Below are 17,031 nucleotides of genomic sequence, written 5' to 3'. Positions count from 1 at the left end.
CTTTATAATATTAATATTGAACCACTGTACTCACATGAACTGATTTAAATATGTTTTTAGTACCTTTATGGATCTTGAGAGAGGAAGTGTTATTGCTCCCTATGGAGGCCTCACGGAGCCATCAGATTTCAACTAAAATATCTTAATTTGTGGTCCTAAGATTAACAAAGGACTTACGGGTGTGCAATGGCATGAGGGTGAGTAATTAATGACAGGATTTTCATTTTTGGGTGAACTAACCCTTTAAACTTTTGAACTGGGTCATTTTTATAAATTCAGCAATTTTTTTTTATCTTGTGGACTTTATGTAAACATCTGTTATGTAAAATACTTTATTCAGGACAGTACTAAATAAAAAAAATATATGCAATTTTCATGAGCCTTCTTATTTTGTTAAAATGATGAACATTTTTGCATATTCTGCAAGGGGTATGTAAACTTTTGAGCTCAACTGTACATATAGTGTTAAATAATACAAATATTTCAAGACATCAACTTGTTCCAACAGGTAGTAATTAGTTCACCCAAAAATGAAAATTATCCCATGATTTACTCACCATCCTAGGTGTATATGACTATCTTCTTTCAGATGAACACAATCGGATATATATTTTAAAATATCCTTAGTCCTCCAAAGTTTATAATGGTTGTGAATGGGCACATTTTAAACAAAAATAAAAAATGCATTCATCCATAATCAAAGTAATCCATACGGCTCCAGAGGGTTAATAAAGGCCTTTAGAAGCGAAGGGATGTGTTTCTGTAAGAAAAATATAATATTTAAAACTTTATAAATTCAAATAACTAGTTTCTGGCGGATGACCGTACGTATACTGTGCAACTCGACTTACGCCAAATGAGTAACCCACTGACGCGATATATGACACAGGATGTAGGAGTAGCGTAAGCTTAGATGCCTCTTGCGGTTCAAACAAATAAGCCTACGCAACAAACTCAAGCTCCTCTTCTCTTATATCAAAATCCTTTGACATTTCTCTTTCAAATTTCTCATTTTAGACTTCTAATTTGTGACTGATGTTTTGTTTTGCTCTATCCTGTGCGCCTCTGCGTTCGTCATTGCATCAGGTCAAAGGTTGCTCTTCCACCGCAAATCGATTGCGTATGTTATTTGAATTAGTTGTTTAGTTATTTGAATTTATAAAGTTTTAAATATGGATATTTTTGTATATAAATGCATCCCTTCGCTTCAAAAGTCCTTTATTAACCCTCTGGAGACGTATGGATTACTTTGATTATGGATGGATTCTTTTTTTGTTGTTGTTGCCCCCCATTTACAACCATTATAAGGAGGACTAAGGATATTTTTAAATAAATCTCTGATTGTGTTTGTCTGAAAGAAGATAGTCAAATATAAAGGAAGGCATGAGGGTGAGTAAATCATGGGATAATTTTCTTTTTTGGGTGAACTATCCTTTTAAGAGAGGCCTACTTTAGTTTGTCTTTCACTGAGAAGATAATCACAAAATACTGCTCTGTAAGCACATTTATTTGATACTTATTAAAGTTGGGTCATTTTTGGACAATTATATGCACAATGATAACATGGTACAGTTTTCAAAACAACACTGAAATCACATTCACCAAGCAGATTGTCTGGGGGAAAAAAATAAAAAATTAGTCTTATCTTGGGAATATATATATATATATATATATATATATATATATATATATATATATATATATATATATACAGACAGTTTATTCAGTATAGTTTAAAAAAAATGGTAATAAAATATGACAAGATCTCAGAGTTAAACTGTGTCAGAAAAAAATAATCTTAATTATGTCAGATTCAAGCAAAACATGGTCAGGTCAAAGTGTCTGAATTATTTTTGGTTCCAAATTTTTTTATCAATTTTACTGGTAGTCCACTGTATGAAGAATTTTTGGGTATAATATGTCACAGTTTACTTTATTTTGCTATCCTCAATGAAGTATGGGGTACTGCACCCACTAATAAAAATATATCAAAAATATAAAAAATGTCTGAATAATTTTTGGTTTGATATATTTTATTGATATATTTTTGGTTTGATTATATTTTATTTATATTTATATCTTATATAAATCATTTTTGGTTTGACTGTATAACTGTAATATATATATAAATTTTATTATTATTGTGTTAATAATAAATAATTATATTGTTTGTTTGTTTTTCCTTGATCAAAACATTTAAGATGGTCATAAACATACCAGAGTTTTTATTTATATGCCACATCAAGCTATAGAATCAGTATAGAATCAGCACATGGTCCCAGCTGTCCGTCATGACGTAAGGGGCAGAACTAGATGATCTCCACCAATCAGCGAGCGTTTTATGTGTCGGATTGGTTTCCGGTGCATCAAGATGGCGCTTCGGGAGCTGAGCTCGCTCGAGAGATTTCTAGGATTAAAAAAGCCAAATAAATACAGCACGCAAGGAGGCAAAAAGGTGAATCAAGCGGTGGATGTGATATACTTGGAGTTAAGAGCCTGTATCATATTTAAAGTTGCGTTTGTGTGTGGTAATATACCATATATATTAGAGATCGTATGAATGAATGACTGGTATAAATCAAAGGAATTATATTATTTGATACACGTAAGATTTCAGTAGTTTTCATTTTCATGTTTAGCGGAATTTTGACCTGACTATTTCATTGATTTCATAAGTTCTTAAATTAATAAATTATGGTGAACATTGTTTTGATTTAACAAGTAAAATTATTCACGTGGTAGTAGCCCTACTGACATATCTGTATGACAGAGCGTGACACCTGGAGCACCAAAGACAGACAACATGTACAAAATATTACTTAAAGTATTTCAGGTAACATATTAGTGAGCCGTAAAAAATACATTGGATGGTTAACAAATTTACAAAAAAAAAATAAAAAATAATAAAAACATATTAGGCTACAAAAAGACCGCATGGCCATTTTAGTTAACTTGTATTGCAGCATGTGGATCCCCCAAAAGTAAAAATTACTTTAGACAAACTTAAAGTCATGAGCGCTTTCAGACCCACCAAGTGTATTTAAAGCTTCTATAAATTTGTCATGTATTTTCAAAGAGAAAAGGTTCAGAGGTATGCCAGAAATGTTTCTACAGACACTGAACACTAATATTTACATTCATATCATTAATAATGATGATAATCATAATAATAACAATAAACATATTGCAATACAATAGATGCAGTCCCATCTTATAAATAATGAGTAGAAACTCACTTGATATGCTTACCTGATATGCTGTCAGTTTAGTCTAAAAGTATGTTCTGTACAGATCGGTTAACATTAATATATGTATTATATTGTTTCTTTGTTAGCTTGCTTTTTTATTTATTTTTATGTCAAACCTTTGCAGCTGTGGCTGCACACTTATAAAATGATACTTAAACATTATGAAGTAACGTCATATAATGTGTGATTTAATAGGCGGAAACTGTAAGTGTGGTCTGTCAACACTTTACATCCTCATATGAAATTAATTTAGCAAATTCTGAAAAGTTTAAGTGGTAAATTACTCCCTTCATGAGCCTGAACCATGCACAAACATCAGTATTAGTTCATGAGCATGAATTTTACTAAACACACAGCAAAACCCTAACACCTAAAGTTAAAAAAAGTTTACTGTAAGTTTTATTAAGTATTAAAATCCTTTTTTTTTTTTCCTCCCCCTGTGTCCACACCTTGAGAACTGCTTTGACAAACAGCAGTGATTTGATGAATGGATTCAGATTTTTTGGAATAGTTTTTTAACATTTATTTATTTGTCTAATTGTAGGTCCCTGTTCTCCAAAACAACAACGGACCAGCATTGATTGGTCTGGTCACTATAGCATCCCATCTGGTCCATGAGGCCAAGAGACCTGAGCTGCTAGGGAACAGCGCTGAGCAGAGAGCCATCGTCCAGCAATGGCTCGAGCATCGAGTAACACGACTAGACAACTGTTCTAAAGAAGAGGTCAAAGTTATATTGAAGGTAAGATGATAATGAGTAAGGGTTAAGTGGTTTCTGTATTTAAAAAAAAAAAAAATGGCCTTGTACACATTTTTTGCTGCACAGTGTTTATGTCTAACTGTGCTTCAGACAATATAAATTTTGAATGTGAAAGAACTGTGAGAAATCCATTTTAAAGAATAATTACGCTTAGGCTATATGGAATTTCTGTACATACACAATGAGGAAAAACTTAATGTACTGTAAATCATTTAATTTAAAAGTATGATGCATTTCGCTGCCAACCGGTGGCTTAATGTATATAAATGTGTGGTAGAAAAGCTTCTTTTACAAAATAAATATTTGATTTCAGTATTAATATTAAGCAGTCACAGTGTTAAAATATAATTTAAAGCTACAGTACATAACTTTTTTTGGTAAAAAATTACCCAAAATCACTTTTTGAGCAAGTACATAACCAGCCAGTGTTCAAAACTATCTCCTTACCTTAGCCCAATTCACAACGGTAAGCTTGTAATAATGTTTTATAATAAAATCTGTACTGGTGGGTTTCCGCGGGAAACAGCATGCAGCTGTTCGTCTTTGCGTCATTACGTCTGTAAACAGAAAGGAAGGAGTCCCAGCTAGTAGGCTATGCATAAAGGATGATTCTGGTAGCGGATCATTTATATCCTTTTCCCAGATTAGCTGCAATCATTAAATTTATCATTTTTATGGTGGATTGTAATCCAGAAAGGTCCAAATGACAATCATCAGTGACAACTGGAGATTCACCCGTAGTCAAAAGAAACAGACTTTGGACTGCAGAGTGGCTACAAAAATTGAAATCTACAGGTAATGTTAACACACTAAATACATAGTCACGCAGTGCTGATGTTGTTAACTTTAATAACAGTAATAATAATTTGCACGGTTTGAAGTGATCTGAGCTAAACGATTGTTCGATTTAATCACCATTGGCAGGGCAATTTATTGTAGGCTTAATGCTTTTTTTCTTCAGTTGGTCAGAACAAAAGTGGCAGACATTACTTACATATACATTTTACATTTTCTGGTGAAAATTCTTATTTTGGTAATACTTCCAAGACCTAGCATTTGTGATTCTGAAGTACAGTATCCACACCGGCGTGTTATCTGACACATTAGATTCATCCGCACCGAGGATCCGTGCCGACGCATGTAAAAAAATATAAATCCTCATATAACACAATTCATTTGCCCCGCAATAATTTAATAGCGCATCACCGCATTACCGACGCGCTGCAAGGATAATAAAAGATTAATACCCATTTCAAAAACAACTTTTTTTTTTTTTAACACAAAATACTTCTCGATTCACGAAAATATTTTTTTTTTCACTATGGGCCACAAGGGAAACATTAAAAATATCTAAGAGAATATGCGCCATTAATGCAGGGTCATATGCCAAAAGCTTGGTCAGTTTTTACTTTCAGTTTCTGTAGTGAATAATTGACCGGCGTCCTGTATAACTCCCACGCAGAGTTTGAACATTGCTTGTGTGATATCTACTGACTCACCTTCATGGTTTAAAATGGTAATATTTTCAATATTGCAACGTGGCATTTTTCTTTATCACCAGTTGCTCCAAATGATGGACAATGATTTACATTTTGTGCGCTGCATTTCCTGTGATAATAAAATTAAGTAAATTATTAAATAAATGAGTAGGCCTAAATAAACAAGTACTGTAAGTAAATAAGTAAAGAGCAAACTTAAACTTGTTAACCCCCCCACCCCCAAACTCAAGAATCCGTTTATGAAGACTGACATCTAAGGGTGCTTTCACACTGGCAATTTAGATTGAAACCGGGCACTGTTCATATGAAAAATTGGTAATGTGAAAACTGTCATGTGGACCCAAGTGAATGTGAAAGCAACTCTGACTCAGGTGCTTGTTTACAAACCCGCTTAAAGCAACCTGTGCATGTGTGTTAGCCGATGTCATTAAACGACATCATCAGTTCAACAAAACACATGTAATGGATTACAGTGGTGATTTACCACTACGAGTGAGCATGCAGTGTAATCGTGCGGAGTGAATGCAATCAGAGCGGCAAATCAATGGCTTGCCATCTGGGGCCCGTTTCAATAAGGAGGTTCAACTAACTCTGAAGGCGATGATACACGGGGCAACTTTTTGAGCAATGTTGCCACTGAGAATGAGCAACAAATATATATCTGGATACGTTAGATCGGTCTAGGGTTGCACGGTGTACCGGTACTACGGTAGTATCGCGATACTAAAGCTTCAAAATACTGGCGATGCCATTGTATTTTTTAAACGGTAGTATCGTCAGTACCGTAAGGAATGTTGTATGTGTGGCAGGTACACTTCAATTGAACATGCGTGCCTGCAAAAACATTACAAGAGACTGCCGTTGACTGTCTGCTGTGCCCTGTGTAGTAAATGCTCTGTAGAATTAGCGCCTTATTGTTTCCTGATGCTTCAGTTAATTTTGCAATGAGATAAAGTTGCGCTTGCATGTTGTTGTTCACAGTGCATTTTATCTGGAGAAAGGGTCTGAAATTCACTTAATTAACATCATAAAATCTTTATATAATAATGAATTCTCACAGTTTTTCCGTTGCTCATTTGACCACTTCTGGAAAAGATTAAATAGTTGTTTCTAGAAACATCTTTACGAACACGATTCAGACAAATGCAATTCCATTCATCAATAAGCTATAGCAGGTTTGCACTCGGTTCTTATCAGTCATATCAATCGTGATTTTATAATTATAAATGTATTATTTGTTTTAATATACATACTGCTCTCCAGTCAGGGTTAGATATTTCAAGATAGGCTGGCAAAAATGCTCCTGATAGTTCGTGACACGAGCAAGAGCGCTGTTTTTGTTTCATTTCTAAATGAATCTGTTTTTGAACAAGTCACTGACTCACTAATCCATTCATTAAGACAGTCATTTGCTTCGTTCCTGAATGAATCAGCCGTTTTGAACGAATCGGTTGAATGATTCATTGACTTAATCATTAACACTTGCTGCCACCTACTGGCGACTTTAGTCTCCCATCTAAAAGTAGGTCTATTCTATAATTTTTTTCCGCCAACATTTTTATTTCTATATTCAAATTTTTATATTTGAAACATTAATATCATAACATTATTTATGCAATTGTAATTGAAGTGTAAATGCATAAATGCTACATCGTAATGTCAGTTCATACAGCTTCTGTGCAGTGCTAAGATGAATTTTGTTTACAATGATTCATTTGATTGGTAATAAAAGAATTATTCATTCTCATTAATGAAGTATTCAGAGAAAAATCTGGTCTGTTTTCATGTTTTTATCAAAGTTTGGTTCATTTTGTATACTGCATGGTATCGCGATACTACTTGGTATCGTGATACTTTAGCTGGTATAGTATCGTAAGACATTTTTATGGTATCGTGACAACCCTAGATCGGTCATTGGCAATTTTTTGAGATCCTCCAATCAGAATGTTAGCAGCCGATCACGTGACACCACTGAAGCCATGCAGTGAACGAGCTGATTTTAACCTTGTGTGACATTGGGGGGCAGAGCTACTGTAAATTCACACTTAGTAATAAACACTCCAAATAATCTTATTTTCTGTTTGCATTAAGATTATTTTTATTACCACACTAGCAGATATTGATAATTTCACTTAAGTAAAATGCACTTAATTTAGGTCCCCCCAGGAGACAAGATTTCTTATACAAAATCCATCTTGATTTAAGAATTTTTAGAAATTTGTACTTGAAATATAACAAAAAATACTCTGTAAGAAAAGCATTTTTGCAGCATGAATGAATGAATGAACTATTTAAACATCACTTGCACTTTAAAAAGGGGGAGGAGACTCTGGGTTTACCGAAGAAAACCTGCTCCTGACCAGGTTAGGTTCACGGAGTAAGCTACCATGGTAACTGTCTCTGAATAAGAGTTACTCCCTTTTAGAAACAGGCTTGACTTAACCTGCTTTCTCGGGTTTGACTTACCTCTCATTCTGAAACAGAAAACCCAGAGTTTCCCTCATTTCAGGGTTAACGTACTCAGAGTTCGCACTTAACCTCCTTTCTGAAACGAGCCCCTGCTGTCTGCTTAAAAGTGTCCGTTTGCAAGCAGCAGAAAGCCGCTTTCATGAAGGGCACTGGGAACACTTGGACTCGCACCACAGCAAACTTGCCCAGTGTAAAAGCCCCCTAAAACATATAAAAAGTAGTAAAGGGATATTCCTCTCATTGAGACCGAAAAAAATGCCATCCCAAACTCAGCATCTATTTGGTAACAATGGTTTCTCCACAATAGCAGTGGAGTTTTGAATCAGAAACATCCGCACTGCAGTCTGTCGGATGGGCTTTAATTGACACGCAGAGGGTAGCAGGGGTCACACACTGTCTGGCGATCAGTTCAGAAGGCATTAAAGGTATAAAACGTCTGTCTGTGGACAGTGAGAGGCAGTCTCGTTAACACAGGCACTCAGCGGGATGGACGCCTCTCGGCGGTAGCTGTCAGTGTGTGGTGCAGTGCTGTCCGAGCATAGGTCTGGAGCAGAGCGCTGCTGATCGCTGGTTAATAGTGGCAGTTTAAACAGTAATGAAGGGCTGATGTAATGCCCACGGCACGCCACTGTCTGACCAACTCACAGCATTCTATAAGTCAGAATCACATTTAAAGCAGGACAAACAGGAGTCCTGCAGTATATCGGAATAGACACCAGAGTACCAACAAGACTCAAGGGGGAGTTTACAATGACCAGGATAAAGCTTATCCTTGATAGGTGGATTTGAAGACAAGAACAGTTAAATCGACTGTAAGAGAGCTTTGTTTCAGAGTAAAACTAAGGTGGGTGACATTGGAGCCACGGTCTTCTAAACTCAGCAAAAAAAAGGAAACATTCCTATTTTGGTATATTGTATTTTAAAGATAATTATGTTTAACTTTAAAATAAACTTTGCATATCTATATTGTAAAGGGTTTAAACAAGGGTTTCTTGCTTGTTCAGTGAACCAAAAAACAATTACTGCACATGCACCTGTGGAACAGTCCTTAAGACACTAACAGTTTTGACAATTAAAGTCACAGTTCCAGTAACTTAGGACATTAAAGACACCTTTCTACTGACTCTGAAAAACACCAGGAGAAAGATGCCCAGGGTCCCTGATCACCTGTGTGAACATGCCATAGACCTGCTGCAGGAGGCATGGTGACTGCAGATGTGGCCAGAGCAACTGTAATTTAAGACACCTCAGACTGCTACAGGGAGACTGGAAGGACAACTGATAGTGGTTGCAGTGCCAAACCAGGTATAACCACATGTCCCCAGAGACATGTTCAAGAACTTGCAAGTGCCTTGATGGAAGAGGAGAGTAACATCTTTCAACAGGAACTGGCAAATTTGTTGCAGTCCATGAGGATGCATACTTGCAAACTAGTCTCTATTCTGTAAAATTCGCCGTTTTGAATCAAAATATGTGAATATGTATGTCATTTATGTAAATCGTGTAGATCCGAAGATTCTCACAAGAATCGTAAATGGACTACTTTCCCACAGACTGGAGCGAGACCATCGACATCTCGGTTAAAGCAGTGTGCTCGTGAACCGATCATCTCTTCCACTTTACTAGTTACAACACAGAATAAACATGAATGAACATCCGAAGGTATGTTGAAAGATACAGTACAACTTAGCAAAATCCGTATCGTGTCACATGTAATTGATCAATAAAACTGATTGTAAATGTCACATTTACTGTCACATTTACCTCAGAACAGCTGTTCAGTGTCCAAAAACTAATTAGTCAGCTACAACATTGAATTTAAAGAGGATCATTTTATAAATATATGCACTAGGCCATTGCGTATTTATTATATTTGTACTTAACACATGCTTCAATATTCAGTGTATAAATCTGTTTTCTGACAGCCACCATTTAAATGTTTAGGCTTATATAAAAAATGAGTAGAAACATAATTGTAATTATAAAAACTTCCTTATGTGTAATTTATATGCAAGTAGCTTACAAACAATTAATTTTAACTTTTAATATTATAGTGATGTACCAATGTGTGGTTCCCTTTATAGTTTACAGCATTTAGTTTTTTAATTTTTTTTTTTTTTTTCTTTGAGGAAAATTGGCCATGTACCTGATAGGCCCCAAATTAATCAATATTGAATCGAAGGTAATCAAATTGCAAGCTTCTGAATCAAATTAAAATCCAATTGTGATTTTTTTTTTTTTTTTTTTTTTTTTTTTTTGTTTGAAGCAAATGTTGCTTTTTTCCCCCATTAATTTTCTTGTCAGAGTACACCTGAATATTTTTTTTTTTTACATGTTAAAATCACAGACCCACAGACCCCACTACAACAATTTAGTTCATAAACCTGTTATGTCCTATGAGTTTGTAGTTTGTAATGACATAAGGGTGACTGACACTTTAAATGCAAATGTAGTAATTATTATTATTATTTTTTTATTCATTTACTTTTTTTTTTTGGCCATACTCCGTCTGAACCATATATAGTTGTAATATAATCATATCACTTTGTACAATTGTGTGCAGAACTGTTCAATGTTAAGCTTCATTTCAAAGAGAATTTATAAACCCCTAGGCCAACGTCTCATAACTCAACACAGTCCAGTGTAACACAGATGTGTCTGTAGGCTGTCCATCCACTCTTCCTTGAACAGAGCAACTCTGAGTTTGATGTAAAACTTTCCAAAGCCTGGATACTAGAGCGGGGGTGGTGTGTGTGAAGGTCTCAGGGGACAGGAGCATCTTCAGCACTTGTGCACAATACAGCACAGCGTCTTGAGGGCTAATGGAGGCAGTGAACAGTGTTCAGATGAGCCACTCTTTTACACACACTCAGACAAGCGCACACACTTGTCTGCCTGAACTCCATCAGTCAGAAACCCTTAAAACTATAATATATATTACAATTCATTTTACCTTCACTGAAGTGTTTAAATGCCTTTAGATGGTCCTTCCATTTTCAAGAGGCCTTTTTAATGCAGATTGATCCAGCTTTAAAGGAACACTCCACTTTTTTTGAAAATAGGCTAATTTTCCAACTCCCCTAGAGTTAAACAGTTGAGTTTTACCGTTTTCGAATCCATTCAGCCGATCTCCGGTTCTGGCGGTACCACTTTTAGCATAGCTTAGCATAGTTCATTGAATCTGATTAGACCGTTAGCATTGCGCTTAAAAATGACCAAAGAGTTTTGATATTTTTCCTATTTAAACCTTGACTCTTCTGTAGTTACATCGTGTACTAAGACCGGCGGAAAATGAAAAGTTGTGATTTTCTAGGCTGATATGGCTAGGAACTATACTCTCATTCCAGCGTAATAATCAAGGAACTTTGCTGCCGTATCATGGCTGCAGCAGGCGCAATGATATTACGCAGCATCTCTCATAAACGTCTCCATGGTTGCAAGGCACGTTCCCTGTGCAAGCAGGGGCGCACAGGCGCTGCGTAATATCATTGCACTGCCGCAGCCATGGAACGGCAGCAAAGTTCCTTGATTATTACGCCAGAATGAGAGTATAGTTCCTAGCCATATCAGCCTAGAAAATCACAACATTTTATTTTCCGTCGGTCTTAGTACACGATTTAACTACAGAAGAGTCAAGTTTTAAATAGGAAAAATATCAAAACTCTTTGGTCATTTTTAAGCGCGATGCTAACGGTCTAATCAGATTCAATGAACTATGCTAAGCTATGCTAAAAGTGGTACCGCCAGAACCGGAGATCGGCTGAATGGATTCGAAAACGGTAAAACTCAACTGTTTAACTCTAGGGGAGTTGGAAAATTAGCCTATTTTCAAAAAAAGTGGAGTGTTCCTTTAAAACTAGATCTGATGAGCAACTTTTAAAGCCACCAATAAAGCAATAAGCCACAAACAGGCTGTGCAGTGATTACAGTGATTTCACCACAGAAATTGGTGTTCTTAAGCATGACATACAGTGGACCTTTAGGGTCAGTTCACCCAATTATGAAATTTGTCATTAATAACTCACCCTCATGTCATTCCAAACCCATAAGACCTTCGTTTATCTTGAGAACACAAATTAAGATTTAATTAATAATTTTTGATGAAATCTGAGAGCTTTCTGACTTCCCTATAGACAGCAACGGTATAACACAGTGCAGCGCTTCCGGGTTCTACGTCAGAACGCTGGCTCAGCATTGGCCGACGCTGCTCACATGAGCAACACGAAGCATGCGTATGCTGCTGACACAGGAGTTGGCCAAAAATTGGCTGCATCTCGTTTCAGAGGCTGCCTCCTCCGGAGGTCGCATTTGAAGGCTGCATACGTCACAAAGAATGTCTTATTTAAGAAAAGTAACCATAATAAAATTGACTGTTATTCCACTTGAGGTATAAAATACTGTAATTTCTTTACAGTAGATTACTTTACAATCTAACAGTTACTTTTCTTAAAGGAGACCGCCTCGATAATGTATGCAGACTTCAGATGTGACCTCCAAAGGGCCCAGCCTTCAAAATGAGAAGCAGCTGTTGAGTCGGCTTTCTGACGTAGAACCTGGAAGCGCTGCACTGTTTTTACAACGTGAACTGCGTAGGAGACTGACAGGGAAGAGAAGAAATTGTTGAAGAAAGTTGTTATTTTTATTTTGTTTTGGCACACAATAAGTATTCTCATCGCTTCATAACATTAAGGTTGAACCACTGTAGTCACATAGACTATTTTAATGATGTCTTTACTACCTTTCTGGGCCTTGAAATTGGTTATGACATTGCTGTCAATAGGGAGGTCAGAAAGCTCTCGGATTTCATCAAAAAATCTTAATTTGTGTTCCGAAGATGAATGAGTGTTTTGTGGGTTTGGAACGATTTGAGGGAGCAATTAATGACCGAAATAACATTTTTGGGTCTATCCCTTTAATGAGCGGACAACAAATATGCTACATAGCAGTGAAAGAAACACTGGTATGCGTTTAAATATGCAGTTAACTAACTTCTCAACAGGTGAATCTGATAAAACCACATATTGATGTAAATAAACCAGTGGTGATTAGATTTAAAATTCTTGCAAATCCTAATTACAAAGTCTGCAAAGTCTTATTTGCACTTATTTTATTCTCAATCTGGAGCCCTGTTGAACTGCCAGCAGCTGTGTTCTTTTAAGTTGCAGTAAATGGAACAACGGTGTTCTAATATTAACAGTGCTTTTATAATGTGCTTTGTTCAAAAGCAAACTTTCAGCCTGACAATGTTAAATGCATCTCAAGTTTTATTCCTGTCCTGCAGGACGGTCAGAAGCACTGTTAACCCTCCATTTTTGGCAGCACAGCAAGCCCAGAGTAACCTCCATTTATACTTCCCTTGCAGGAACTTAACCAATACCTGAAGGACAAAGTTTACCTGGCTGGGAACGTCTTCACCCTGGCAGACATCCTCATGTATTACGGCATTCACCACATTGTTGTAAGTCCCTCAGCGGTGAACTTCAGTCGTTTGAGAGAAGTGATGCAGAGTTCCCAATTAAAGCAGTAAGATGCTTCAAGCACAGGAGAAACCTGACACAGCAAAAAGATGAGACACATAGTGATGTCATTTCCCAGGACAGCAGCCAAGGAAGTTTAAGGAGCCTGAAGGAGCCCATTGAGACAGGAAGAGAGGGATGAAATGAGAATTAAATAGAAAGGGAATAGAATATCACATCTCTACATGTCAGTGCTTGTAATTGACTGACTAAATGACTGACAAAGAGTTGTCATTACCCAGAAGGCATTGGTATGTCACTCAGTTTAAATCCCTTGGAGATAAAGTCAGTTAGACGTAGTGTCTAAAAAATGTATTCACCCCTTTGTAGATTTCATGATTTACTGTTGTAAAGCATTGAACCACAAAGGAACTTGTTCGGCATTTGTCATGTCAGAGTGAATACAAATGCCTGCAAAATTTACCCTTTCTCTACTCACAACTGATCTCAGTTTAACTATTTACGTGAGTTGTATAGTCAGTTGCCTATACCAGTCATTAGCCACGTTTTCATTACAGATTTGCGCAAAACTTTTGCCATATTTTCCTAAATGTCTATTAAAAAAAACTATTGCAAAATGACGGCGTTTTCATTAACCAATGTTATGCGACTAAAACTCTCACGATGAGTCATTTACCTCTCGCAATAAGTCATTTTCTAAAAGATACTTTCTTTCTGAGAGCTTTATTTGGAGCGCAATATTTGCTACGGCTTCTGAAAGCCCTTCTCCCTCATATGCTTCCTTGGGTGCTTTTCAATACTCCAATGGATGCTTCCTCGTTTCTTCACTCCTCCATCCTCCAGCCTGTGACCTGGAAACCGATCAAAGAAAATCTCGAAGGCCATTTTAATTCTACAGGCTAAATGCCATTTAAATTCTGTAAATGCGCTTCGAGGAGGTGAGGAACAAGGAGTTTTCTGAGGGGCTATGAGCGAGGATGCACAGGTGCATAGACATCTAATACTATAAGTTTATATTATGTTAATTATTAATTGTTAATACTGTAGATCAATACTATTAGTATTAGATGTCAAACTTCAATAACATAAGATCCCTTGAGCGCAGCTGATGATGCTTTGAAGTGACGCTCGAAGGATCAAGAATATTCCAATATACAAATAAGATTTCCTTCGATTACCCCGTCCTCATTTTCTTTTCTTGCATCCCCCTGTTGCATCTATGGGATGAAGCTGAGGCGTGAGGAAAGAGATGCATAAGAGAAGAAAAGCACCCCCTGTCTCATCTTCTATATAAACATACCGTGCTATCTTTAAAGAATGATGATGTGACTGTATGTCAGGTGACCTGTAAATGTGAAAAAAATGTTTTTTTGCAAAATATTTCTTTTTTGAATTCCCTGAAAATCCACCTCATGTTAGCGTAAAAACTTTTTTACGATATTTGGGAGTTTTTGCGAAATTCACGTGTTTTCCTTGAGCGTAATTTCAATTTGCAGTTACAATTTGCGCAATTTAAAGGGTAATGGAAACGCAGCTACTGCGACAAATAAGAATGTCCAAGATAACAGGAAAAGCCTAAAAGCACACACCACATGACTGATTAGCATATTTTTTCCCCCAAAAATGTTATAGAAGGCTTCATTGCTTTTTTTTTTCTAAGAAATAATAATAAACAATTATGCTTAATTATGAAAGTGTGTCATGTAATTGACAAAGTCTGCCATATTAAAGAAAGTGCATACTTTTTTTGGTAAATCTTATAGTTATCTAAAATGCTGTATGTAATATAATATAGCAATTATTTTAGGTAAATGCTGTAAAACAGCCTAATGGGATGAATACTTTTTGTAGCCACTGTACTGGATGTCTCTACAGTGTTATACACATTAGTTTTATTTTTAATGTTCACCATCTTATGTTTGTCCTCACTTTTTCTTAGGTGGAATTGGCTGTACAGGAGAAAGAGCTTTATCTGAATGTCACCAGATGGTTTGATCATATCCAGCACTATCCAGGCATACGGAACCATTTGCCTCCTGTGGTGGTTCTGAGGAACAGAGTTTACCCGAGTAGTCACCACTGAAGGTTTTGATAACTACTTGTGTGATGTCAAATAAGTCAGACCTTAGGGTCACCATATCAAAGCTCAGCTAACACACAGAGCTGTCCCTTTGTGTTTTACTGCACAATCCCGACATTAACCCAAACATTCAGGACAAGTAAAGCAGGTCTTTTTTGTTTGTTTTGTGCGAGCTGGTTTATGGCCACTAGTAATGTTATTTTATAAGTGAGTTTAGTATGAGTGTAGTTAAATTTATGTGGATTGGAGTAACTCAGCATGATCAATGAGAATAGTGGCTGTGGTTAAAATGAAACTTTCTTTTGCTAATGGAACAGCATTTAATTCTAATAATAACATTAATATTTAAAATAATGTATTAATTGCTTTTTCAGATAAGGATGTCATTAATTTGATAATAAGATAATTACCAACTTGTCCCTCATGCTTCTTTTTTGAACCCACATAAATCTTTCCTCGTTTGGCATTTTCTTCTGCTCTTCGTCTCTTTCTTGTAGTGTCAGTGCTGGTGTGGGCAGTAGTCTGGGGTTTGACAGGATGTCATGTTGTTGCTCTGGGGCAGCGGGCAGACTACCAGCTGTAGCCACACAGACAGCACTGGTGTATTCAGATTTTCATGCGCTTTTCACTCCATCCACAACCAGTGTGTCATTTCCCCCAAAATCCCCTTCTGCACTGTTTATACCAGTGTTTATTTAGACATTTCAAGTGTTCAGCTGCTTAATTTGTGTTCTTTGTTTACTTCTGTTATATAAATCACTGGCTGAATCAAAGGTTTTTAATGTTCAAAATGAGTGCCACTGTGGAGCATTGTTATAGAAGATCTGTGCTTGTACTTTCAAAGCACAAAAATTAAAGCATTTTGAAAAAGGGTTTAGGACAAAAATGCTTGGGACTTGTTCCTGAGAACATAGCAGCTTCATAGATAATAAACCAATGACTCAAAACATCTTTTGGAAAACCAAGTGCTTCATACAATGTACAACATGTGGCCAATCTGGTTTGGAGCTGCTCTGTCCATAGAATTTATGGTGGAAAATCCTCCTCTTATGAAAGGGAGATGTGTTTTTGCACGTTTACTTATCTGCTGTGCGTGTGCTGACAAAAAAAACAACAAAAAAAATTCTCTGTTCTTTTTATTATACTTCCTTTCCTGTAAGCCGTCTTTATGAAACGTCTGCTGTTCTCAAGCTCAAGTTTGTGTTCTTTAATGTCAACAGAATGTTGTCCTGTGCCAATAAATGAAAAGGGAAAAACAGAACTATCAGTGTCCTTTTTTTATGAGTCCTCCTTCTGGATGTATGACACATCCCATTTTTTGCAGAATTCGAAGAATTTCCATCTGACATTCAGTGTGTCCATAGAAGAACCGCAGTGGAACAAAGCAATGTGTGTTTGTGGAAGTGCAAACTGAAGAAGCGACAGAAATCTTGCAGTCATCAGAACAGGCCTTGTGACCAGATAATGGAGATATCCACAGTGGAGTCTCTGTCTGCCT

At 36.5% G+C, this 17,031-nt stretch overlaps 1 protein-coding gene across 1 annotated transcript; it reads left to right on the top strand.

Moving 5' to 3' along the window:
• Nucleotides 1-2,351: 2,351 nt before the first annotated feature.
• On the top strand, nucleotides 2,352-16,781 carry eef1e1 (eukaryotic translation elongation factor 1 epsilon 1). Its single transcript, XM_067378036.1, has 4 exons — nucleotides 2,352-2,455; nucleotides 3,793-3,990; nucleotides 13,339-13,434; nucleotides 15,393-16,781. The coding sequence occupies exons 1-4, from the start codon at nucleotides 2,372-2,374 to the stop codon at nucleotides 15,534-15,536; spliced, it is 522 nt and encodes a 173-aa protein (XP_067234137.1). The 5' UTR covers nucleotides 2,352-2,371; the 3' UTR covers nucleotides 15,537-16,781.
• The last annotated feature ends 250 nt before the right edge of the window (nucleotides 16,782-17,031 follow it).

The sequence above is a fragment of the Chanodichthys erythropterus genome, chromosome 23 (assembly GCF_024489055.1).
Source record: "Chanodichthys erythropterus isolate Z2021 chromosome 23, ASM2448905v1, whole genome shotgun sequence".
Taxonomy (NCBI): domain Eukaryota; kingdom Metazoa; phylum Chordata; class Actinopteri; order Cypriniformes; family Xenocyprididae; genus Chanodichthys; species Chanodichthys erythropterus.
This window is presented reverse-complemented; position numbering and strand designations above follow the sequence as displayed.